Source organism: Canis lupus, chromosome 31 (assembly GCF_003254725.2).
Source record: "Canis lupus dingo isolate Sandy chromosome 31, ASM325472v2, whole genome shotgun sequence".
Classification (NCBI taxonomy): Eukaryota; Metazoa; Chordata; class Mammalia; order Carnivora; family Canidae; genus Canis; species Canis lupus.
This window is the reverse complement of record NC_064273.1, coordinates 25,654,600-25,681,707: the sequence shown is the minus strand read 5'-3', so window position 1 is coordinate 25,681,707 and position 27,108 is coordinate 25,654,600. Positions and strand designations below refer to the sequence as shown.

General features: G+C 36.6%; 2 protein-coding genes and 1 long non-coding RNA gene across 12 annotated transcripts in view; 2 read left to right on the top strand and 1 right to left on the bottom strand.

Annotated features, from left to right (window-relative positions):
• Positions 1 to 1,097: 1,097 nt before the first annotated feature.
• On the bottom strand, positions 1,098 to 26,672 carry LOC112661767 (uncharacterized). The gene is made up of 3 exons (XR_003137955.3): positions 26,412 to 26,672; positions 17,141 to 17,282; positions 1,098 to 2,308 (listed from the first exon to the last, which is right to left on the bottom strand). It is a non-coding gene; the product is annotated as an uncharacterized LOC112661767 (long non-coding RNA).
• Positions 12,026 to 27,108, top strand: part of LOC112661764 (keratin-associated protein 24-1) — a 35,007-nt gene continuing 19,924 nt past the window's right edge. For 2 of the 7 annotated variants that reach the window (XR_007407599.1, XR_007407600.1), the window contains exons 1-3: positions 12,043 to 12,161; positions 12,914 to 13,130; positions 17,434 to 17,533. The gene's annotated coding sequence lies outside the window, so the exon portion shown is untranslated. Of the gene's footprint in view, positions 12,162 to 12,913; positions 13,131 to 17,433; positions 17,534 to 23,942; positions 24,040 to 24,619; positions 26,374 to 27,108 lie in introns of those variants that run through there. The other 5 variants (XR_003137952.3, XR_003137953.3, XR_003137950.3 and 2 more) reach the window with 5 other exon arrangements.
• On the top strand, positions 12,026 to 27,108 carry LOC112661765 (keratin-associated protein 26-1). Of its 4 annotated transcripts, XM_025449881.3 has the most exons (3): positions 12,119 to 12,161; positions 23,943 to 24,039; positions 26,383 to 27,108. In XM_025449881.3, exon 3 carries the CDS (start codon positions 26,433 to 26,435, stop codon positions 27,063 to 27,065), a length of 633 nt encoding a protein of 210 aa, XP_025305666.1. In that variant the 5' UTR covers positions 12,119 to 12,161; positions 23,943 to 24,039; positions 26,383 to 26,432; the 3' UTR covers positions 27,066 to 27,108. The 4 variants fall into 4 exon arrangements, with proteins under 4 accessions (XP_025305667.1, XP_025305666.1, XP_025305665.1 ...); XM_025449882.3 differs by lacking the exon at positions 23,943 to 24,039 and having other exon boundaries at positions 12,026 to 12,161; XM_025449880.3 differs by lacking the exons at positions 12,119 to 12,161; positions 23,943 to 24,039 and adding an exon at positions 12,992 to 13,130.

Below are 27,108 nucleotides of genomic sequence, written 5' to 3'. Positions count from 1 at the left end.
TCTCACATGAATAAATAAAATAAATAAAATATAAAAAAATAAAAATAAATGAAAGCAGGTTTTATCTCTACTTACCTAATTTGTGCTGGAAAATATATAAAAATTAAAACTAAAGATTTCCTTAAAAAATAAAACATGTGGAGCACCTGAGTGCCTCGGTTGTTAAGACTTTGACTCTTGGTTTCAGCTCAGGTCATGATCCCAGGGTCATGAGATTGAGCCCTATGTTGGGCTCTGTGCTCAGAGGAGAGTCTGTTTGAGATTCTTTTCCTCTTTCCCTTCCCCATTTGTGCTTGCTTTCTCTTTCTCTCTCTCTCACATCAATCAATCATCAATCAATCATCAATCAATCAATCAATCAATCTTTTAAATAAGAAAAGAAGTGTCTGGGTGGCTCATTTGGTTGAGCCTCCAACTCTTTGTTTCAACTTGGGTCATGATCTCAGGGTAGTGAGAATGTGCCCTGAATCAGGCTTTGCACTCAGCAGGCAGTCTGCTTGAGATTCTCTCCCTCTTCCTCTGCCCCTCTCCCTAGTCACACACACACATACACTCTCTCTCTCAAATAAATAAATAATAAATAAATAAAACATGATGTTATTTATACTCTAAGGTATCTAGCAATTGCCTTCATAAGTACAACTAATTAAGGAAAACCCTGTGGGTTAATGAAAGCATCCATATGTTATGCATACTCTGATATTTTTACATTGTGGAAAGCAGTGACCTTTTCCCAGTGGATGAATGCCCTTTATGTGACATCTGGGCCTCCAGGATGTTATAAGAAGGCAGTTTACTTAATCACACAAGGAGCCTACATATTGTGTCATGCATAAAAAATGCTGCCATTGAGAAGTTGTAGGATGAACTAACAGAAAATCTTCCCAGTTTGTATTCCAACAAAGTGAACTGAGGAACAGCACTTCTGTGGACACTAATGTCAAGCATGCCGCTCTGATAAAGGTCCCTCACTTGAATCTGGAGAAACAATGCTGCAAATCAGACATCTGATATATAGATCTTTCAATCAGGTACTAGAATTTCTTAGTTTTAGAAAACTCATCCAAACATACTTTTTAATAAAAATTTAATCTAATCACAAGATCGTTGAACTCTATATACCTCCAAAAAGCATATTTAATCCCACTTAGTAAATTCCTTAATGTCTCATGCTGTTAATCTAAATGTGAAGTTAATGATAAACACCATATCAGTATTTAATGCCTTTTACGTTATTTTATATTGCGTTGCATTATATTGCATAATACTGTCAAGCCTTTTAAATTATACCTGTGAACCAATGCAGTGTTGAATATACTATGTTTTGTTTTCTTAATCACAGGTCTGCTGACCAGCTCTGACACAATGTATATGTCAAATCATTTAGCAAAATGTTAACATGTCCTTTTTTAAACAAAACGTTTTACATTCAAAGGATTGTAGGAAATAAGCCCATGTGAAAATTTAAAGCAATAGAAAATTCAATTATGGGAGCTCACAGGTTCTGATGCACAAGTCTCTTTAATCATCTGACTCTAGACATAAATGTGTAAAATATCCTCATTCATAGTGAGTACAGGATCACAGGGGTCTTAGTTTTGTATTTCTTCTACTTTTGTCTTATTTTCTGATCCAAAGATGAAAGATACTATGATTCCTTGAAAAAAAAGAAACAAATCTTAAAAAAATAAATTTTATTCTTTGATTATTTGCCTCTTTGACAATTATTTAGAGGTGAAAGAAAAGATTGTCAGGACCATGGCATAGGACATACTTAGATGAGCAGACTAGATTTTCTTCTGAATTCAAATCAGAACTTCACTGAAAATGTGAAAATATTTTTATTTCTGTGATCCAAGGAAATGGAGTTTACTCATTAAGGAAGGAATGAAGGAATTGTGTACTGAACCTTCAGAGGAGCAACTGAGACACTTAAAGCCAATGGTTTCAGAGGCACATTGAAAGGACACGCAAAAATATTTTGCTGCTTATCCACTTTTCTATTTTTTTTTTAATTCCATTTGCAAGTGCAAACTACCTCTGTTTCCCAATGTAAATAGACCATTGTCAGATCTAACAACTCAAAGGAAAAGAGAGAACACTCAAGGAAATATTAGGTGGCCCACACATAACACATTGCCGGCTCCTATTTACTCCATCAGCAGTTGTATTGATGAGCCTTCGTTTTCATTAATAGAAGAGCCTTTTCCATTTTCTTTATGAAATTCGTATTGGTTGATAAATATCCAGGATTGTCAAGTCAGCATAAGCTGTATCTCTGGAGGTGATGATGGCCTGCAAGATATATCTGTAATACACATTTATGAATTGATTATAGAACTTTCTCAGCTGCAGGGTGAAAAGACTGCTATATTTTAAATCATACTTGGCATCTTGTTTCTTATAGAGAAACCTATTCTCCATTATTCCATTTATTATTAGGAAGAAAGTGCAGTAACATACAACACTTCTTTTTCCTTTACAGTCGGGTGCAGAGAGGGTGGAAAAGAAGAAAAAGAAATAAAAAGAGGGAGAGGTTGAAAGGAAAAAACGAAGATGGCCCAGGGGTGAATCTCAAACTATGTTGGTGGGCTACCACATATATCTTTAACATTGTATCTCCAAATGCAATTTATTCAACATCATGTATTCAACAGATATTTTTGAGTTGTTATTATACACTGGACATGATTTATTTGCATGGATAGACAAACTTCTGAATCATGTATGTCTCTAAACAAGCAGTATTGTTACCATGTTGATGCTTTGGCATTTGGAAGCAGATCTCCATAAAGCTTTGATCCAATGTATTGCTGTACAATCTACCCAGCAAACAGCAAAGCAATTTGACTGGGGGGTGAGGGGGACATTTTCTGGAAAAGTCTGGAAAAGTTAAAAGTTGCAGAACGTTCTATGAGAACTTTTACCAGCAATAAACTTTTTAAAATGGAAAAGAGTTCCTTAAAATCTGGAATGCAGTGGGTTTGTTTTTATTTTATTTAGGCATGGCTGATTATAGACTTTGAGAATTGGTGAATGCCTAAGGAATTTTCCTGTCCAGTAGGTCCCTAACCAGGTTTGTAGAGGCATCTGCAAAAATAAATCAGGTTCGTGGGGCCAATTATGACTAAGAATACAAGCCTCTAAGTCATAGGTCCAGGAATCTGCTTTAGTTTTCCCCCTAAAAACTCACCATATTTTTCAAAGCAAAGTTGGATTTGTCAATAAATAATCTAAACTACCTTTTCTAGATGTTCATGTTCTTCTGGGTTCTTAAGAGAATAAGAGAATCTCATATTATGAAATATGTTTAACAAATGATGTTAAAACTGACAATCAAGATCCAAAAACTAGAAAGTTAAGTTATTAATACAAATATACCAAAATAGGAAATCTCATCAGTTACCCAAAAATTTTATTAGATCAATAATAACACCATTTTTCTTATCAAATTGGCAAAAAACAAATAATAGTAACAATACTCCATAGTACTGAGCATTTGGTAAGTCTAATAATCTACCGTGTTAGAAATGTGGCTTTGGGGGGCATCTGGATGAGTCAGTCAGTTAAGGACCAACTTTTGGTTTCAGCTCAGGTCATGATCTCATGGGTCATGAGTCTGAGCCCTGTGTCAGGCTTCAAAATCATGGAAGAGTCTTCTTGAAGATTCTCTCCCTTTGCCCCTTCCCCCATTTGCATTCTCTCTCTTTCTCTCTCTCTCTCTAAAATGAGTAAATAAATCTTTTTAAAAAATTGGATTTAGAAACACATATCAAGAGCTTTTAAAATATATCACGATTTGGTTATGTTAGATTTTTTTTAAAGAAATAATAAACTAAACAGAAATAAAGCAGAAATATGGGCAAGCCTCCAAACAAATCCTAATGGATTCATTCGTTGTTATGGGGATCTATGGAAACATTTGCAAAGTCTGTCAGGCCTTTCAAAGCCACTTCACCTCAGGTAGTGCGTGTTCTAATTATTTGGATTGTTATATGCCAGTATTTTTTAATGGAGAATTTACATGTAGATATAACCTGGTTTTAGTTTTAGAATAAATGCAATATTTCACTTTGAAAAGTGTTGCTTATAAAATTCCACCACATTGTACATATTTTTCTCATTTTGCTGATAACCAGAATTGTGATAACATCAAAGATGACTAGTCATTCTTGCTTTGTAAGCCCCTTGCCTCGTCTTTGACCACTTAGGGATACAAATACTTATGTTTCTCCCTCCCCTCTTAGACTAGACTGTGGAGAAGGAATTCCCTTTCTGCTAGTTCTGACCCTGCACTTTGCTGCAAGTCATAGGAAGAATGAGAGTAAATATCTGGGACAGAAATATTTGAAAAAAACAAGTAAGACTTTATGACAAGGTTGGAGGGTATTTTCACTGGCATCTGGACAACCATTAACGTAATGCTATCAGGTAAAAGCATCTCAGCAAGACAGAAGGTAGTGTGTGTATGGAACTGCCAGGAAGCAGAGAGGATATATAGAAAATTTGCCTAACAGGAAACAATCACATTTGAGAGAGTCTCTATAATTCTTCTGAAACTCCCTCTGATAACTTCACATCTTTCAACAACTGCTGCTCTGGAAATGGTAGCCCCATCTCTTTTGGGAGTCATCACTATATTACTTTTTTTTTTTTTTTTTTTAAAGATCTCTTGTCCTCTGCTCTAGAACAATAGTCTGTGTAAGTAGCCTCTGTTTAATCAATAGTTGCCAACCTGGTTTCTGGACTACAGTCAAGAGCACTGTGGTGAGCCCACCAACTGCCAACCAGGTAACTATGACCCAGCAACTTGATGTCCTTTTATTAATTGCCGTATGTCCCTGCAGAAACTGACTTTGTTTCTATTACTTTCTGTGTCTTCAGTTCAGGCCATCTGCCCTGTTGGGTGATGTCATCGAGAGGATATGACTGCCAGTTGACCATAAGCTGGAGGGCGTTGGAGGCTCCCATCCCCTCCCCTGTCTGTGGACTGTCCATTCCATTTGCCTTCCCCACTCTCTGAAACTGTCCTAAGGATACAGCCTTGAGATAGAAATATGATGTTGAGGCCTCTGAGCTGAGTATCTAACTGAACTCAGTTAAGGCCTCTAGATAAAATTTTAAGATTTCATGGGCAGGGTCAGAGAGTCTATATATCTTGCAGCAGCCAAGATAAGCCTTATAGGAAAGTCACCTCTGCTATCTGTCAACCTGGAGTGGCCTCCCTTTTCTTTGATGTCTCCCTGCCTTTTGCTTAGGGGGTCTCAGTTGGAGATTTCAACCAGGAAGCTCCCAGGAAGGTTGGGAACTGGCAACTGATGAGCCAGCCAGGAGACAGAATAAATAGGCCTTGTGAAAGAGGCATCGGTGAGGAATTTCTGAGAGGGGTGACCCATTTGCTGGATGTTTGTGGATCACTGCATGAGTATGGGGACACCCTGAAAATTCTGTCTAGCCTAATGCACTTCTTTGAGGAACTATGCAGAGCAGTTCCTTAGGAAAGAAGGGGAGAGCATGGCTGCACAGGAAAGAAGGGGAGAGCATGGCTGCACAGCGGCCGGCCTCTACTGTTGGCTGCACACTGATGCCAGACCAAAGGCCAAAACTTATGTTAGAAAGTAGGAAGAGCAATTGAAGAAAGACTTGTAGGGTATCTCCCACTCAATTGGCTTCAGGGCTGGCAGATAAGAATCAGATGGAGAGCTTAGTGGGTCATTTTACAAAGCTAGGAGGGCTCAAGCAGGTTAAGGTCTGAGAATTTGGGACAAAGCCTGATTGGGACCCTAAGAAGCAGAATCCCAGGGAAAATAATGAGAATGAAGAACAGGATGTTGTGGAGATTAATGGAGAAATAAAGCAAAATGCCCCAGGTCATTTACAGCTGCTCCAAAGGAAAGTTTTAAATGGCATTTATCCCCAAACACCTGGGAGAAAACTTACATTCTTTTTCTATCCTTTGGAGTTGTAGATCTTATCATGTCTTTGAGATGTAAACACTCCAGGTAACCATACATTGACCAAAAAGACTCAAGAAAACGGGGTGGGACATGAAGCTTTATAAATAGATTATTGTAGAAGCTCATTTGACCAAAATAATCAGGCCCACAACCTCCATCAGACCAGAAATATCAGTAAATAGCTTTAGCCCTGTGACTGGGCACCTGATTCATGCTGTTTCTGTTTGTGTTAGGTGCATCTAGACACGCCTATCATGTATATATGATGTTTTTCTACTTCTGAATGTATTGCCAAAATTGATTGATAAAAGAGCTTAGGTTTTTTCAAAACTACTAAAATGATAAGGGTAAAAGAAAATGATAGTATATAGAAAGTAGGTAAGAAAAATAGAAGCTGATTTTTGGGTAAAGAAAGAGTTAGGACATAAGGATTTTTTGGTAAAGAAAGTAATTTTTCCTAAAGTAAGTGGTTTGTTCCAGGATGGATAAAGAGGACAGGGCAAAAACTGAATGGATATATAAAGTCGCAGAAGGTTTTATGGAAAAGGAATATTGAGAAAGGAATTTTATGCATAGTCAGGCTAAGATTGGAACAGATTTATTTAAGTTAAAAAGAAAAAAGTAGGGGGTTAATATCAAAAGTAGACTGGTACAAAATGAGAATTTGGTTTTCTCTGATAAAAGGGCAAAGTTTTTTAGATTACTCTTCTGCTTTAAATTGGAAACTGTAATCAAAAGTTTTCTTTACCTTTAATGTAATCTGCCTAGAAAACAAAGATTCTGTGTTTTGTCTTTATCTGGTCTTTGATTACTTAAGAAAATGGAGTCTTCTCTATTAAAAGAGTTATTTTATTTTATTTAATTTTTTTTACAACTGTGTAACTTTTGTATACATTAATTTTCATGGGAAACATAAGAAGTGATGCTAAACTTTTTTAGGGCCTATTTACATAAAATTCTAAAAATCTGATATGTCCTGGTATAATACTATCAATCATAATTTTAAAATGTATTCCACAGAAATAAGCAAATTCTCTTATCAATTGCCTTATAATGAACTCTTGCCAAATCTTTAACCATGGTCATTTTTAAATCTTTTGTCCTTTGTAGACACTTATTGTTTTACTCTGATGCTTTGGCAAAGGTGTTCCCACAAAAACACTTCTTCTTCAAGGAGATTCATGGAAAAGACTTTTGACAAGTTTCTGATAACTAAGATCGATTTGCCTTCATGTAGGAGGGACAATAAAGAATCTTTCAAGCGCTTCCCCAAGACTACCTGCACACCTTACCATCTGTTGTGGGATTGTAGCCTGAGACTTATCCCCACACAAGTAAAATACAATGGTAACATGTGAAAACTTCCTTCTGCTGCAAGGCACTATGAAGGTTTTGCTGGAACATTAGCAAGGAGGTGGATGGGTAGTGAGCCCACAGAAAATTCAAGCCCCAGGTACTACCATTAGGTTATGGGAGTTATTTGAGCAGGTAAGATATATGTTGCTCCAGAAGCTATATTTGATAAGACACAAGCCTATCCAACCCCTAAGAATGTAAAGGAGATGCAAGTTTTTGTAGGGACTTGGGATTTTTAAATAACTCTGTTCCCTCCCTGCAATGGTGCCTTTGTCCCTTATGCCTCTGGGTAAAGAAAGGGACATGTGGGACTGGGGATCACAGCAGCAGGCCACTATTGAGAAAGCAAAACTACTAATGAAGCAGATTAAAGCTCTGGACATCTCCCAAACAAGGCTATCATTTAAATTAGATGTTTCCATAGCTCTTAAAGTTTATGGATCGGGCACTGTGACAGAGACATAACAAGAGGAGTGAGTATGTTCCTAGGATATTGTCCCAGTCTAGAAGGGGACAAAACCTCCACATGACCCCATAGAGCAAGTGTACACAGTGTTCCTCCAGGTGGAGCTTCTCATGGAGGAACAACCATAGCAGCCAATGGGTTGAACTCAGAGTGGTTTGGCTGGTGATCACTCCTGCGCCCTGGCCATGAACCCTTCACATGGACACGTGACATGCAGTTATAAAGAGATTAATCCTGTGGCTTGGATATGAGAAGGGGTGGATGATTCTTGAATAGGCCCTTGTGGGATTGAAATATGTGGAGGGACATTTGGGTTCACCTGCAGAAGCCTGAGGTAATCCTCACTTTCTTCCTCTTCGTAGCTCATAAGGCATTGACACTCCCTGGTAATCAGGAAGCTGATCTCTTAACTAGAGCATAAGCCCTAACAACTGACCCTTTAGCAGATATAGCAGATCGGACGCATAGAAAGAGTGGCAACTGCAATACCTGGGTGGGGTGGTATATTGTCAAAGATGATGGAGGGCCTTGAAATACAATCACTTGGTTAATTTAATAACAGAATTTCATGTGTATTCTAAACAATGCCCAAGGCAATTGCCAAAATAATCTGAAGCCACCTACCAGAGTTTCCAACTAAAGAGGTTTTGGCAATTGGTTATATTGACCCCTTCCTCTAAGTGAGGGTTCTAAATATGCTCTAGTTTGTGTGGTCACTGCATCTAGCCTAAACCAAGCTTTCCTTTGTTGCTGTTAGGGGGTTAGAAACACTGGCTACTGCATGCAAATAAGTCACATTGGGGGTCACATTTCAAAGGTCATAATATGCAAGACTGGACAAAGAACATGACACTGAATGGAGGTTCTGTCTCCCTTATAACTTGTAAGAAGCAAAGTTAGTGGGGAAAAAAATGGAATATTAAAACAGCTGTGCAACTCTTGATCTCGAGGTATAAATTCAAGGCCCCTGTTGGGTGTAGAGATTACTGAAAAACAAACAAACAGTGGATTAAATTGCTAACAGGTAAATCCACCTCAGCTGGGTGGACTAAAGTACTATCCCAGGCTTTGATATATTTGATCAACCAGTAGGCCTGCCCCCCAGATAGGGGACTCCTGCCAAAGTACCCAGGACCATAAAGATATAGAAATGGCAGGAAATAACCATTGGCCTGACTCTTAACATGGATCAATACGCTATGCTGCTGAAAACACTAAGCTCCATCATCTGAGAAAAGAATCATTTAGTAGAATTCACAACGGGACATCCTACTGGAATGGGTGAGTTACTTTTGTGCCCCTAGAAGAGAGGGTACTACTGAATCTCCACTGGGATCTGATTGAAACACAAACTAGATATGTTGTAATGCATTATACCTGAAATGGAACAAGCACCATTAAAAGAGAGAAAAGGTGGGAATTCTAGTCTGGCATACCCCATCCCCATCTCCTCATCCCTGACAATGCTCCCTCCCCTGGTCAGGATGTACAATATATACAACCAAGTCAAGTTTCTAGAGCTGTCAGCCTCCTTCTCCTCAAGGCCATATGGACATATTCTATTTCTCATTGGTATAATCATTTTGCTGCCACCTCTGTTTCCTCCATTGGCCTGAGAATGTTATAGCCCTTACTAAATTTACCCAACAACACTTGAATGATAGCCAACAAAATGTGTCCTTATCAAACACTGAAATGTCTGTAAGAGAAGCTGTCTTCCAAAATAGAATGGCCCTGGGCATTTTCACTGCTTCCTTGCGTCTCTGCCACTAACCAAACAGAGTGTGGTGTGTTTATACCTGATGAGTTTGTTAATGTGTTGTCTTTATAAAATCATATAAAACACAAATGAAAGCCCTGAGTAATCTGATCCCCAGACTAGGGAACTTAATAAATCAATGGTTTGGATCATGAGGCTTATGGCAGAAGAGTTGTCACTGAGTTTGGGAAATATTGTCTTAACCTATATTTTGTCTTGTCTGTGCCTATATTGGTACTGTGATTTCTGTCTCCAGTGCAGTCAGATAACCATCAAATGAACCATCTCCATGCTAGTGAAACTTCTTGTTAGTAGCTCAGGGCACACTGCAGAAGAGAAGATGAGATATTGTAGAGGGGTAGAGTGTTGGGAGAGGTCATCAAAAAGATATGACTGCCAGTTGACCTGTGAGCTAGCTATGGGCAATTGGAGACTCCTCACTTTCTTCTCTGTTCTTGGAATGTGCATTTTGCTTGCCTTCCCTGATCCTAGAAGCTGCCCCAAGGACAGTCTTGAGATAGATATGCAGTGTTGAGACTATCTAGGTGGTATATGTGACTAAACTCAATTAAGGCCTCTATATAAATTTAAAATTTTGTGGGAGGGTGAAGAGAATCTATTCATCTTGTGATGCCCAAGACAAGCCTAATAAGTAGGTTCTCTTGCTCATTAAACCTGATACCTACCAATCTGGAGTGTTGTACCTCTTTCTTCAGTCTGTTCCTGCTCTCTGAGTATGAGGCCCGGTTTAAATTACACCAGGGAAGCTCCTGAGGGGATTGTGAACCAATATACCAACAAACACCAGACACTCAAGGTCCCAATTAATAGTGGCCACCCCCTGATCTCCCTCTCCTGTTTCTTCTAGGTCTCTAGAACTATATATCTGGTAAGTGGCTTACCTTTAATCTATGACTCTGTTGTTGGAATCATTTAGTGCCTAGCAGTGGCCAACCACTAACTTTATTGTCCAGTAACTTTATACCTCTGGCCAGTGTATCTGGCAATTTCTAAAGCTCATGTCCCATCTGAAACACTGGTATCACTTATCTTCCAGTAAGTTTGGTTGAGTAGAATCAGTATTTGGATTGGGATTTCTTGCTAAAAATGTCTTTCCATATATCAGTTATAAAACTCTTCTGAAGATGAAGAGATAGATAATAGATCAATAGTTTTTGGGGGGAGTTTTTTGGTACCAGTTGTTTCAAGATGTTCCTGGACATGACAGTTTCTTTCTTTTTTTTTAAGATTTTTTTGTTTACTTATTCATGAGAGACACAGAGAGGCAGAGACAGGAGAAACGGGCTGCGTGCAAGGAGCCCAGGACTCCACGATCATACCCAGAGTCGAAGGCAGATGCTCAACTGCTGAGCTACCCAGGCATCCCTGAACATGACAATTTCTAACTCAGTTTTTGTTTGCATGTCTTCCAGAATGTGAAAAAACACATGCTTTAACTCTTACTAAATGTGCTTTCTCAAGTACTATAACTATGGCTTTTGCTAAAATTCATTTGTTGATTATATTGAATTTTTAATGTTTTTAATTAATGAAAGGGCTCTGTCCACTCAATAATGAATGACAAATGTAACCTGAGTGATTTTTTTTTTACTTATTCATGGTTGTATTCAGTTTTATTCAATTCAAAGTTGTGTCAGATACCTATGCTCTATTATTTTCTTTGGATACTTTTGGATGTTGGTAATCCTAAACATCAATATTTTTAACATTTATGCACTACTCTGATTAAAGTCATTCTCTAATTCTGAGGCTCTCATGGGCATAAGAGCAGAAAGGATTAAACATCATTCAGTGGTAGTTCACAGGCTTCGATGAGGAGGACAGTACTTGGAGTTTATTCTATTTAATTATGGCTCTCAAAGATGGCAGGTAATTAAAGTTGTGTAATCTTGTTGATGGGTCTCCAAGTGGCCACTGTGGTTAAAAATATAAAAACTGTTAACTAAATATTGTGGGGTGTACGTGTGAAAGAGCATTCAGTGATTATTGAATTAAATGTATGTGTAAATCCCTCAGAATAAATTAGTATGTGTTGAAGTTCCATCAACTCTTCTGCATCTGGGAAAAATATTTACAAAGTGGTATTGTAGAATTAATTAATTGTACCAGTTACTGAAGAGTATGCATCCTGGGAGTTTAAATAGAAATAGAATTTGACAGAGAAGTATATATTATATACAGAAGGTTATATTTTTCTCAGTGTTTTATTCACTAGTGTTTGTAAATTAGTCACATGTGTACATATTGGTACAGAGTGATGTTACAAGTTGCCCCATTTCAACTTTCTGACAATGCATTGGTTTTCGATAATTTTTCTATTAAAAAGTAGGAAATCGTGTGGTTTTTGAAGTAATAGCTCCCAAAACTCATGAAGACATTGAGAGATACCCATCCACTGGTGTGTTTAATCTATTGTCCACTCATCACAAATAGAACCATGGATTGTCTTGTCACAAATGTTAAATTCTTCTTTGCTTGGATACATCTGGGTGGTATGTTGGAAGCTTAACAACAAGATTTCTCACCATGAAGCCCACTGTATTCCTGAGAAATGAAATATAAGTGAAGCTACAATCAGTTGCTCCATTCTTATTCCTAGAGTGTAAGTAGAGAAATATGAGGGGGTGGCTACCTAGCAAAGTATATAGGCATCATTGTTTCTCAGGCTACGGCTGTGCTATTTAACATTCAAAAACAGTATGGTAACATATTATTTTGCACTCTGACCATATTCAAAGGGAAAAAAAATCACCTTTAACAATGGCTTATGCTTGAGGGAAATACTAAAAAATACTGAGTAAGAGTCTGTAAGAGCTGGCTTAGAGACTCAGCTTTGCTTCTTAATAACTCTGTGACTTGGACAAATTGAATACATTTTTAAATTTATCTTCTCATCAGGGAAACAAACCTGCCATCCTGCCTCTGAAAGCTGCTACAGAAATTAAATGATGCAAATATGAGAAAGGGCTTTATTTTGGTATCTGAATGATATCACAATGTAAGTTATTAAATGGTAGCTTATTTGACAAAAGAAATCCCCAAAGCCTATGGCATAAACTGATAAAGAGATGAAATAAACAAATCTCTTTGATTTTTCAGTAGTAAAGAATTTAGCCTGAGGTTTGCATTTTAAATAAATCTTTTATTTTAGAATTGTTTTAGATCTACAGAAAAGTGATAAAGTAATACAGAAAGTTCCATATACTCCACACAGAGTCTCTCCATTACTAACAGCTAACATTGGTACTTACATTTGTCCCAATTAGTGAACTGATGTTGACTTATTGTTACGAACTTAAATGCATACTCATTCAGACTTCCTTATTTTTACCTAATGTCCTTTTTACATTCTAGGATCTCATTCAGGATATCACACTTTATTTAATTGTCAAGTCTCCTTCGGATGTTCTTGGTTGTGACAGTTTCTCAAATTTTTCTTGTTTTGATGCCCTTGAGAGTATTGAGAGGTACTGATCAGGAATTATGTAGAGGGTTCTCAATCTGGATTTGCCTGACATTTTCCCTCAAGATTAGACCTGGATTATGGGTTTTAAGGAGAAACACCATAGAGGTAAAGTTCCATATCAAGAACACATACAATCAATATGACTTATCATTATTGATATTAACCTTGATCACTTGGCTGAAATAGTGTTTGTCAGGATTCTCTTCAGTAAAGTACTTGTTTTTCCCTCTATCTAAACTGTGCTCTTTGAAAGGAAGTTACTGTGTGTAGTCCCTGCTTAAGAGGAAGTTGTGCTCCACTACTTTAAAGGAGAAACTTGTACATATATTACTTGGAATCCTTCTACATAGGAGATTTGTCTCTTCTCTACTTATTATTTATACTATGATTGATTTATTTCTGGATGGATACACACCTATGTATTTTATACTTTGGGATATAATCTAATGTTATTTTTTTATTTGAATTATTTCAGTGTTGGTCATGAAGAGCTCTTTCATTTGACTTTGTGTGTCTTTGACATACCTTTGTAATTGTTTAGTTTACTTTTGTGTTTTTATTTTTTAATTACATTACATTTATTGTTATTATTACATTTTGTTATTCAGTTAGTACACAAGTCCTTATTTAGTGGATTAAATAATGCTGATTTAGGGACGCTGGGTGGCACAGGAAGTTAAGCTTCAGACTCTTGATTTCAGCTCAGGTAGTGATCTCAGGGTCCTGAGATTGAGCCCAGCATAGAGCTTCGAGTCTTCTTGAGATTCTCTCCCTCTCCCCCTCACCCTCTCACTCTTTTTTTCTTTCTCAAAAATAAGTAAGTAAATAAAACATTAAAAAAAAATTACTAGAGAGGCAAAGAAGCAGGAAAATAATACCTATAATAAAGGAGAAAAATAAATCAAAACTATCCAGAAATAGCACAGATGATAGAATTATTAGACAAGAATGTTAAAGCAGCTAGTATACCTATAATTCATATGTTGAAGAAGTTAGAGGAAATATTGTTTGTGTTAAATAGACAAGTAAGAGGTATAAATGGAACTCAAATGAAACTTAGATAAAAACTATAATGACTGAGGCAGAAAATACAGTGAATGGTATTCACAGATGATTAGACACTGTAGAAAAAAGCAGTAATAAATTTTAAGACATAGCAATAGAAACTATCCAGAATGAAACAGGGCAAAACAAACAAACAAACAAACAAAAAACACTAAATAAAATGAACAAACAAGATGATGTATTGAGATCTTTCCTAGCATTACAAATTCACAAATGAAATACAGACAGAGCTCCAGTAGGAGACAAAATTTTGTCCTCCCATGTTTGGCTATACTTGACTCTAATTCTTGCCATTTCTATAATTCATGAAAATCCTGCACCATCCTGCTATTTCTATGAATTCCCTGGGGATTACTGTCCTATCTGCTTACTGTTTCTGCTGCCACTCTTTTGCTCATCATCTACCCAGAAGCTATACACAGCCCTTCACTACTTTCCAAAATGAGTTAATGATATTACTGTGAAGATTGGTCACATCGTGGGTCATTTAATAATACATACATCACATCTCTTCTCAAATCAGCTCCTCTGCACTCATTTCCTTATTCTGTTCTTATTTGGATTGATGGGGAACTCCAAAATCTTCTTGTTTTCCCTTTAAAAGAAATTTAACCCTCTCCAAGTCTTAAGTAAACTCATGTTAGAGGGCAGTGAATGGATGATAAATAGCAGAGTTTTTTTCCTGTTATATTTGTGTGGCCTCAGGGGAGCCATAACAATATTTCTATTCTTTTATTATTTGTGACATTTTATCTATACAGAAACAGGTCAATATATTAAAGTCAGCAATATTTTTAAAAAGATTTATTGATTGGGGCACCTGGGTGGTTCAGTGGTTGAGCATCTTCATTCTGCTCAGATCATGATCCCAGGATCCTGGGATCAAATCCCACATTAGGTTCTCCATGGGGAACCTGCTTCTCCCTCTGCCTTTGTCTCTGCCTCTCTCTATGTTTCTCTCATGAATAAATAAATGAAATCTTAAAAAAATATGTTGATTAATTTTAGAAGACTAGAGAGTGCACATGTACAAGCTCAAGGAGAGCTGAGTGGGAGGGAGAAAGAGAATCCCAAGCAGACTACCTGCTGAACCCAGAGCCTGACTGGTGTTAGGGGGAATTTCATGACTCTGAGTTCACAATCCGAGCTGAAATCAAGAATCTGATGCATAACCTACTGTGCCACCCTGGTGTCCCTAAGTCAACATTATTTAATCCACTAAATAAGGATTTGTGTACTAACTGAATAACAAAATGTAATAATAACAATAAATGTACTGATGTAAATCAGAATATTTACAATTAAGCAAAATTCATTAGGTTACAGGTATCTAATAGCAGGGATCTAACTATACAGAATAATAATCCAGAATATTCTCTATCCAGTAAGAGAATAACACAATTCCATTATTGGCTATTAATGAATTTAAAGGATAAATCTACCCTGTGGCATTAATCATGAAGATACTTAGAACATTTTTTAACATTTTATTTATTTATTCATGGACACACACACACAGAGAGAGAGAGAGAGAGGCAGAGACACAGGCAGAGGGAGAAGCAGGCCCCATGCAGGGAACCCGATGCAGGACTCGATCCCAGGACTCCAGGATCACGCCTTGGGCCGAAGGCAGGAGCTAAACCATTGAGCCACCCAGGGATCCCCAATACTTAGAGCTATTGCAAGTATTTTGGACCTTAATTGTTTTGAGGATCATGTATCATTAGAGAACATCACTTTCCTGACTTAGAAAAAATGTTTCCTGTGGTACCCATTTGTTAGATTAAATGGTTAGTTGTCTCACCTTAAAAAAGTTCTCTAAGCATTAATGTAAAGAGGATAGAGTATGTTGTTAGTTACAACAGACACTTCTTTACTCAATAAAGACAATTAAACCTAACCTACTCCATTTTCAGTTTATCTAAAGATCATAAGATGTGTTTATAACTACCAATATCACAGGGATTCCATATAAATCTGACTTCTGAATATGTATACATGGAAGGAGATTTGTACTAGATGCCACTGTGCAAGTTTCCTGATGTTACAAGTGAAGAGGAGACTCATCTAGTTACTAAATTCACATAAATAAGTCACTTTTTAGAGCATCAGGTAAGTTCAGCTGTTTTGGGGACTCTTAATAAGGAATGCCCCCTCTCTCAGGAAGGTTTGCCTCTTCCACAAGCTGTATTTTAAAAAGGCAGTGTGTGTCAGCAGCCTAAGAGCTGGCTCAGTCAAATTCACCTTGACCATGATTGCTATGTCTCATGTCTCAGCCAGAGTGATCACAAACCCACTTCACTCAGGTTGTGCTAGGTGGACAATGGTCAGGGTCCTTCATATACGTTTTCTTTTCATTAAATCCTGAAATATTCTAGTGAGAGAGCATATAATGTGCTCACTTTGCATGTGAGAAAAGTGAGACCAACTATGTTATCTCTTGCTGCTTCACCATTCAGGATGATTCCAATAGTTTTGAGAATTAGAAGAAAGAATTCTACTCTCCAGATGTATTATTTTCTGACCTCAGTACATATCACCAAAAGCATTTTTCCAGAGACACAATAATACAAGTAGTCTTCCTGAATGAAACTCCTCAAGGAACTTAAAAAGTCCATTTATCCAAATAATGTAGTTGAGGTTGAGTTATGTACTTCAGTAACATTACTAAGCTAAGACATTTTTCTTTTTGGCAGACCAGTCTAAGAATTTCCACTTCCTTTCCATGTGTAAATACATTCTAAGTCCACATAGTTAACAGACAAATAAACTGAAAATTTGGAAAATCAATCATAAATTAGATTGTCATTTTTAAATAATCATAAAATATAAATTATCTCAAAAGTGTTTATGTGTGGAAGATACTGAAAAATGTTAAGATGGAAACAGGTTTCAAATGTAAATCCTCTCTTCATTTGTGGAATAATATGCTGAAATCCACTTAGGTAAGCATCCAAAGAGATATGACCTCTCTTTTTAAATAGCATCTATCAAAATAGATATGTTAACACCTTCAGTTTCATAATAATAAAAGATAGAAAATGATATACCATCTTGTTGGGTATGGATCTCAGCAAAGATTGTCAAAACTTTCCAGGTCACTATTCTTCATTGGGAGAGATAGACTTGAATTATGATATCCATGTCAAGATTTCCAGAAGATGAATTAGACTTTAAATTTGGGTTGTGTCTCTAAAGAAGACAAAATAAATTTCAATTCCCAAATTAAGAGTTTTCAACATTTATCACTTCTAAAAATAAAGTATTTACATATATTTTTTTTTGTTTTATGAAAAACATGGCCATAAATGAACTTTCCCCAATTATGTGGATCCATTTGAAGGTTTTTAACAGCAACTTCAAGGAATTGTCAAGGCCTGTAAACAAACCTGATTCCTAAAGAAGCAGTTGACTCATACTGGGAGAGAGATTTAGCAAGGGAGGTAAGATTGACTTCAGAATGATAGTTATCTGAAGGATGTGATTCAGATAATATGTATTTTATAGGTTGATGGGAGGACTGGTTGGTAGACAACTAAAAAATATTCTAATGAGATGCCATAGAAATGGTTTTGAAATATGAGCAGGAGGATAGGCATAGAGGGAGCCAACTCTTAACAGCCGTGATATATAAATTCTATGTCCAGCTAGTAAGAGTCACACTTCAGCAACCTGCTGTTTGCAATTTAAGTAAGGACTGATCTTCCAACTCCATCATGTCTCACAATTGGTGCTCTAGAAACTATACTCTCATTCTTTTGGGAAGTCCTCCCAAGTTCCTGTCACCTCACCCAGAGCTCTCTGCTCCACTGAGGTGAGCTGTGGGGATGCCCTCTGTTCTTCTAGTAGCAGCCGAGGCAGCAACGTATTCCATGACAACTGCCACAAGCTTTGTGGCCAACCCATGAGTGGCCAACTGACCAGCTGTGAGAACAGTGTCTTTGCCCTTATGGCCACTCTTTGATTGTCTCGAACATGTTCAGATCTGATCAAGGAACTAGCTGTCTCCCATTCACATCCTGTGGTTCCAGTTCTTGCCATCTAGCATCTTGTAGACAACCTTTGAGCTTCCATCTTCCAAGTTACCAGTCCTATGATCATCAACCCCTGAGCTTACCTGACTTATGACTGTTAAGCATTGAGCTAACTGACCCAGGACATCAGCCACTGAGCTTTCTTATGATCCTCAGCCCTTGAACTACCTATCTTATCAATGCTGTTCTCTAAGCTACATGTCCAACTGTTAGAAACCCATAAGTTATGCATACAGCAAGTTTCAATAATACTCCTCTTCCTTGAGGACTGGCAGTAAGTATCCTTATTAAAAATGATCATAAATAGCTGGAAACAGCCTCTTATTCATTGTCTTCAAGAGATCACTCAGCTTCACATCAATAAATTATGTGATCTCTTTTAATTCTATACTAAATTTCTTCAATAAGGATTTTCTTTGCTTTAGGAGTTATCACTTATTTTTATAAAAAAGTTTGATCTTTTCTACCTAGATGAAATTCCTTTTCTCTATTTTCTTTCCAATTAAAGTACAGCTTGGCATACATATCATGCTTTACATGTGTTATCATTTATGTGTACCTTATTTTATGTCTAGTTATTTTCTTGGTTACATCAACTGCCTTATGCTATGTATTCTAGGTTATTCATGGAGAGTATTGAAATTGTCCAGAATTTAAGAAAATGATTCATTAAGATGACTTTGAAAAAAAATATTAAAGTATATGGACCAATGTGACTTGGTGACACAGAAGTATTCATGTAGTACATGGCTTAATTTGGGGTTTGGCTTTAGGGTCCTTCAGATAATAGTAAATTTAGCCTCATGGGATGCTACTGGTCAGAATAGGTTAAGCATTATAACAAATAAATCCCCAAATATATAATGATTTAAACACATCCTTGTTTTTCTAACAATACTGTGCAAAGAAAGAGGTCAGAAGAGAAGTCCTATTCTATACAGTCTTTAGAGTTTACTGATAGGGAATTGACTCCAGAAACTTGACAGAAACTCGACTTGTGATTACCAACATGGCCCTAAGAGTTGCATTCCATTTTAGTCAAGTATGGAACTCAGTCCCTTAGCCTTATATAACCATAGGAGAGGCTGTTACATATAACATGTATTCATGAAGACGAGGGTTACATATAATTAGTAGAGCATCTAATAATTTCCTAGAACAGGGACTAATTTGAGATAGATTTGGGAAGAAAAAGAAAATCCCCACTTCCTGCCATATTATACCTAAAATTCTAACTGTGAAAAAAAAGTGATTATATTTATTTTACAGAATTCAGATATTTGATGCTCCTGTTTCAGTTTACCAAATCCTGTTGTATTCCATATTATTTTTCAACTTGCAGCTATAGGAATACAGTCCTGTTTCCTAAAATTACTATCTTTCAAATTTGTTTCTTGTTTGCTCATCTCAACTTAAAACTGTCAAATCTAACTAATATGACCCTTTGCCAAATCAGTTTGATGTCCATAACCAGGTATTATGGCTTGATTTTAATCAGTGCTGACATTGTGTTTACTATTAGACATAGGGCACAGAGAACAACTACTACATGCCAGTCACTTCTTTATATTACCACATTAATCCTCATCACTACTCTCTTATACCAAAACTATCACTGTTTTTATAATCTAGAAGACTTAGGTTCAGAAAAATCAAGCAAGTTGCCTGTGTGTGTGTATGTGTGTGTAAAATATAAAGTTTCAAAGAACAGTTGAAATTCAAATCCACATCTGTCTGTTCTGGTACTTATGTCCTGTTTGCAATCATTTACTTGAGTCTCAAATGTTCCTGTTCTGCTGTACCTTACTTCATGTCTAGTTACTCCATTGGGTTATGTCAACTGCCTTATGCAATGTTGATAATTTATAGAAAAATTGTAAAAAGAAGGAAAATCATGGAAAAAATATATGTCATTTATTCCACATTGCTAGTGCCAGGCATTTTATATATATTAACCCTAATCTTTGTCACAAATTGAGAAGTCTTACCTCTGCTTTACTGATGAAGAAATAGGCTCAGTAAGATTAAACTTCTAGCCTAAGATCTCATTACTAAGAAGTGAGAAAGTACAAATTTGAAATCAAAACAGTATTATTACTCTTTTTATATGTAGCTGAATGCTAACATTAGTCTGTTGACAGTTTGATTATGAATTTTGATTTTGTTGCTGGTACCCAAAGAGGAAAAAAAAAAAGAAAAAATCAAATATCAACCATACGGAGAATTGAAATTCAACATAATTGAATGGCTGAGTCTATATGAATAATAAGTATGCTTTGTAAACATCAGAATTACGTCACTAATTCTATCATACATTCATTTTGAAATGATTCTTTCCATTCCCATTTACAAAATATAAGCTGATATGTGAAAATGTGACTAGATAATAAATACAAAAGGCACATTTCAACTGTGAAATACTTTTCAGTTTACTGGAAGTCTCTGTCTTGGAATGCTACAGTCATCCTGTAGAACATTCAGATTGCTTCACCATGTCCATACTTATGGTATCTGAGTCAATTACTCATATAATTATTTTTCCAGATCTGTAGATATATAAAGTAAATTACAGAGAATTTTTTGTAAAAAGAGATGACTTTCTTCATTCATTGCTGTACTCAAAACATATCTTTTGGCTAACAACTATGTGACATGCACTATTGTATTTATTGTAATACAGCAGTGAGCAAACAGGAATAATTCCTGCTCTCATGGACCATGACATCTAGTAAAGATGATGATCAATGAACTTAAAAATAAATAACTGAATGTATAACTAGGACTCATAATAAGTATTATGAAAGAAATTAAATTCATTTATAGATAATGTGAAATTTGGATAGAGGGGCTGCCAATGAGATTGGAAGGGCTGTGGGATCCTCTCTGAGTAGAGAAGTCCTAACACCTGGAAGGTGAAAAGGAAGTAGCTGTACAAAGAGCAGAGGGAAGCATAGTGCAAGATTAGGAAACAACAGGGATCCCTGAGTGGCACAGCGGTTTAGCGCCTGCCTTTGGCCCAGGGCGCGATCCTGGAGACCCGGGATCCAATCCCACGTCGGGCTCCCGGTGCATGGAGCTTGCTTCTCCCTCTGCCTATGTCTCTGCCTCTCTCTCTCTGTGTGTGTGACTATCATAAATAAATAAAAAAAAAATTAAAAAAAAAAGATTAGGAAACATGTGCCAGGACCAGTGATTGAAAGAATTTGGTAAGTTTGAGAAGGTCAGAAGAGATTGAAGTGGCTGAATTGATGAAGAAAGAGGAGAGTAGAATGTGAGATTGTGGAAGTAGTCAAGGTATAGACTATTCAAGGTCTTGGAATGTACATTTTTCATTGTATTCCCAGGAAATGAAAATGTTGTTTATGTTTTAAACAAGAGAATGATACTGGTTCTAAAATGTTGTTCTGGACTTCCAGTTTCCAGTCTGGCATATAACAAGCTTGGAAGTTGTTGCTGTGGAACAATTATAAAAAGTGTAACATACTTGCATGTAATGAAAATGCCATAAGAAAAAGAGAAAGGAATAGAAGAATTATGTGAAGCAATAATGACTGTGAAGTGCCCCAGGTTAATGATAAGACATTAAGCCACAGATCAAGGAAGCTCAGAGAACATATTCCAGATAAATGCCAGAATAAGCTACAACTTAGACATACCATACTTAACCTGCAAAAAAAAAAAAAAAAAAAAAAAAACAAAACAAACAAAACAAACAAACAAACAAAAAACAAACTTAAAAACCTTAAAAGAGGCCAGAGGGAAGAAAAACATCTTACCTATAGAGCAGCAAGAATATGAATTACATCAGATTTCTGTTCAGATGCTTTGTAAGCAAAAAAAGAATAGAGAGAAATATTTAAAGTATTAAAAGGAAAAATGCATCAACCTAGAATTCTGGATACAGCAAAATTATCATTCAAAATGAAAGAGAAATAGAGATTTGGTCAGATACAAAACAGAGAATTTAACATCAGTAAACCTCCCTTGCAAGAAATAAAATAAATCCTTTAGAATGAAGGAAAGTTATATAGGCCACATACTTGCATCTACATAGAAAAAGGGAGTGTAGTAGAGAATAAATAAATAAATACCACTCTGACCATAGTGAAAAGAACAAATTAGAAGGATAAGAAGTGGAAGCAGGTAAGTTGTGGAGATGTGGAAATGATGACAACTTGAGGAACTGCAATGAGGAAATATTTATGGATAGAAACAGACACAGTTGAGATCTACTGAGAAGAAAGAAACTCGGCACTTGCTTATTGTTTGTAAAGTGGTAAGGGAAAGGAAAGGACCAAGGTTGATGTGCAGATCTTTGGCTTAAGAAACCAGTAGATAATTTTTTACTTACTAAGATGGGAAAGTATATGAGAGAACGTTTGGAGGAATGAAATCAAGAATTCCACTGTGGATGCTAAATTTGACTAAAAGAGAAAGAAAAGTCATCAAAAGCAAGATGTCTAATAAGCATCTGGACTAAAAATAAATCTTATCTCAGTATAAAGAATATGTGATTTGTTCAACATTTTAAAATGTTTATTGAGCATCTACTGTGTTCAAGAACCTGGCAACTGGTGATGTTGATATGAATAAGACATAGTCTTTGACCTCAAGCAAGTCAATGTTTTGGTGATACCAGGAAAGAGAGGCTTTAAGCATATAGATTCAATATCATAAGTGCATTAGTTAATTTGCAAATAAAGTTCTGTAGAGGAAGGAAAAAAGAAGGAAAGCAAAATGAAGTAAAGTGTCTTAGGGAGCATTCATCGTCCAGATATGACTCATAGTTTATATTTTCCTACTGTATACATTAGAATTATTAGGCTATTTTATTAAAATGTGGCAATGTCCTGGATAGAGCTACTAAATCCTTGAGTGAACACTATTTGTGCTCAGCCAGGTTGATAGACATATAACAAGAACAAAGAAATTCAAATTTCGATGCTGGGGTCATATGAGGAAAGTCACAGTATTTCCTAGAAAGGACAGGTGAGGAATTGAGAAAGTGGAGTCTTTCCTAATCTCTGCAAACAACCAAGACAAATAGGCCAATATAAAAATGACTTGCAGCTTTTATACTAATGTGGGGAGAATCAAATGGAACGTTTAAAACATCATGCATGGGGCAGCCCGGGTGGCTCAGCGATTTAGCAACGCCTTCAGCCCAGGTCGTGATCCTGGAGACCGAGGATCGAGTCCCACATCAGGCTCCCTGCATGGATCCTGCTTCTCCCTCTGCCTGTGTCTCTGCCTCTCTCTCTCTCTCTCTCTAGTGAATAAATAAAATCATAAATAAATAAATAAATAAATAAATAAATAAATAAATAAATATAAATAAAACATCATGCATGGAAGTGAGTAAAAAGATGAAGAAATATCTTTGAGATAGTGATTCTGGATCTGCTGTAAAGAATGCACAGTCATTCCCAGAAGACATAATAGAGAAGGATGTTCCAGAAAGGAGAAACTTGTACAGCCTCTGAGATTTAAAAAAGAGGGTTCAGGACATATTGAATATTTAAATAAAACTGAAATATGGGTGTCGTGGAGCAGAATAATGGGCTCTAATGAAACTCTAATGCAAATAGTTCCCTCTAATGAACTCTAATGAAAAAATGGAGAATGTATTAGACTTATGGGCTCTAAATAATATTTTGTTAATTAATTGAAAATGTTAATTGACTATTATGTGAGAATGAAAATATCACATACTCTCGATGTGATTTTCATTATCTTGTGTTATTTCATCATATCTTCAACCAATCATCTCTAACACAAGATAGAATTCCTCAGTATTTTTTTTTTTTTTCCATTTCAGGCTCTTGAGACTATATAGAGTTGCAACAAATGTGAAGAAAGTCTTGGTAGACATCAAGGGGAATTACAGATAATAAATTAGGACACATGTCAGCTAGGTATGTGTATTATACTCTCCTGCATCTGTCATGAAAATGTGATAAAGATTTGATGATACCAGGCTTCTCTCAGTTCCATGTCCTGCATCTAACTTACATTTTAATTACTTATAATTAATGATGGGATCACATTCAACTTGATAACTATAGCCTCTGCTGTGTCCCAGTTATCAAATACATTTCAATAGCAGTTATATGAAGACTAAATCTATTTTTTACTATGGACTAAAATGAAAGACTTCAGTTATCTTTTTGAAACTCATATGCAGCATGCCTACATGCTGGGGAAGACATTTCATAGACTAGTGGGTTATCACTTCTTTTTGAACTTAGCAAGGAACAAAAGAAGAAAAGAGAATCTTGAACTAAATCATGAGGAATTTAGATGTGACACAAAAAAACTATTTTGGTTGAAAGTTATCAAGGTGAGAGGAGAAATCTTTTTTGGAAGCAAATAAGAGTTTAAGAGATTTCATTTATCTATAAAGGCTTAAAGCTCTTAGAGGAGATAAGCAATTTATCAAATAGACTTCTCAAACTCTCAACTCTTGATGACTCAATATCCTGTTATTTTTGCCAGTAACAGGCTTTGGACAATGGGAAATTATCTGAGACTTTCTTTGAGAAAGAATGTGGTATACTGAATTGGAAAACACCCCACATGAGACATCAAATATTTCTTCCTCCACTACTCGAAACAAAAAAAAAAAAGTTGAAATTCAGGAGAAAGACTAATATTTCATTTGCACCAAGGTCGTGCTTTCTGTGACATTTAAAAAATAAAATAAAACATTTAAAAAATATATATCACAAGTGTGTTCATATCACCCCCTTCCCCTTTGCATGCTTGCATGGGTACATTAAATCTTACATTTTTTACATAGCTTTACATAGAGGTTACATAGCTTTATGAAAGCTATAAACATTTTAAAACATCTTTTCTCAGGGAAAAATCACAGCAGTCTTCTGGACTCTTTGATGGATAATATAGGGACGATGGACATTGGTGGGAAAAGAGAATTGTGCAGACGGGAAGTGACTTCATGGTTACTGATGTTACCATGCCTCCCTATGGCCGTATTCCCCAAAGGAACTGGGATGTTAGTGTGATAGGAAAACAGCCACCAAAAGGATCAAGTTACTATTGGAATATCTACCTTTCTCCAGTTATTCCCAACTACATCGTCTTTGACCTCCTGAGTTGTAGTTTGAAAAGAGATATTTCTGGTTCTGGATGACTACAGACCCAAGGGAATAGATAGCTAGCTAGCTAGCTAGCTAGCTAGCTAGATAGATAGATGATAGAGAGATGATAGATGATAGAGAGATAGAGAGATAGAGAGATAGATGATAGATGATAGATGATAGAGAGATAGAGAGATAGAGAGATAGAGGCACAATCCAAAATAAGGCCCAGAGACTGTTCCTTACAGGTGTCCAAATAAGAACCATTCATATATCTTTCTTCATGTGACACTAAAATATTTCCTAATCCTTGTTCACTTTAATTGTATGAAGACAGGTGTCTTAGTAAATTATCTCAGGTGCAGCCATTAATTCTGGAATGCAAGTACACAAGCTGATGACGTTTGATATCATTTATCTTCTTAGTTGAATGTCACCAACAGACATGGATGATATTTTTACTAGTAAAACCAAGTATGTCATCAGTGTTACCATGTAGGAAAAATCACATGCATTCCCTCAAGTCTTTGGAAATAAAACCCAATTTTTAAATATGAAGAATATCAAGTTGTCAGGGTGTAGTAGCTCTTTAAAATGTACTCTAAGATGCTAAACTGAAATCGACTGCCAAGACAAATACACAGAGAACAACACCACATAATTAGATTGTCAGCTGAGTATTAAAAATATGGAATAGTATGAGGTTTTTCATCTGGAAAATCCCATAAGTGTTAGTAAGTAGGATCTATTTCAGTACATTAAATACTTCCTCCGAGTATTACATTATGTCAATTCTTCAAAGGTGAGGACTGTCTTCCTAACCATGTTTTTTCTTGTAGATAATAACTGGGGTAAACATCCATTCAAATGGACTCCTTTTACAAGCATTATTTAGGGGTGGGAACAGAAGGAAAACAGGTACACAGGTGATTGCATCATAAATTCTCAAGCCTGATAACAGGGGAAGATTAGGATGGTGGATACATAGGACATGTAAACTGGACTTATTTTATGGAAGAGTGGGAAGTTATCTTCTCAGGCAGCACAATAAGGAACTAATGAGATGTTATGATGCTAACCGATCTAAACTATGGGTAGGAGAAGAGTCTGGGCATGTACCACCAAGGTATATAAGCAATCTGGTCTACTTCCATGCAGATTCAGACAAGGTGCTCTTCATTGCTTACCTGAAGTGTGTTCATATCACCATGCCATCCAACATTTGCTCTTCTGGAAACTATGGTTCTCCTCTCGGGAGTTACTGCCATGTTCCTGTTACCTCATCCACTACTTTCTACACTGCTGGTATGAACTGTGGTAATAGACTCCGCTTGCCCAGCCAACACAGAACATGGCTTCTGGACAACATGAAGACCTGTGGTAAACTTTCCAGCTATCGACCATTCAGCCGTGTGCCCACAACCTATGAAATTTCTTGCTACCCTTCCACTATGTACTGTGCCTCCAGGCCCTGCAGAGGAACCAGTTTTTTTCCCATCAGTTCTTATCTCTCCAGTTTCTGTCAACCTTCAATGCATCATAGACCTCAGAACTGTCTGTCCAGTCATTCTCGCCCACAGATCCACCTCTCTTATGGCTGTCAGCCACAGAACTTCATCTCCTGTGGGTATCGACCACTGAATTTTGTGTCCAGTGCCTGCCATCCTTTGAGATATCTATCCTGTCACAGTCAACCTCTTGGTTATGCCTTAAGCAGCTTCAGACCCCTGGACTATGTGTCTAACAGGTTTCAACCTGTTCGCTACATTTACAACAGTTTCCAACCAGTGTGCTCCTCCTTTGGGACTTGGCAATCTCCATTTATTAGAAGATCTTGCTGAACTGTCATTCTTGCATCTTGCTAGTAAAGAAGTATTTTCTTTA

Bases quoted from the DNA above. Each gene is read 5' to 3' on its own strand.
- LOC112661765 (XM_025449880.3), top strand. From the start codon at position 13,103: ATGGGTTTTAAGGAGAAACACCATAGAG. The intron at 13,131-26,382 runs GTAAAGTTCCAT...ACTTCCATGCAG, and splicing joins TAAGGAGAAACACCATAGAG to ATTCAGACAAGGTGCTCTTC.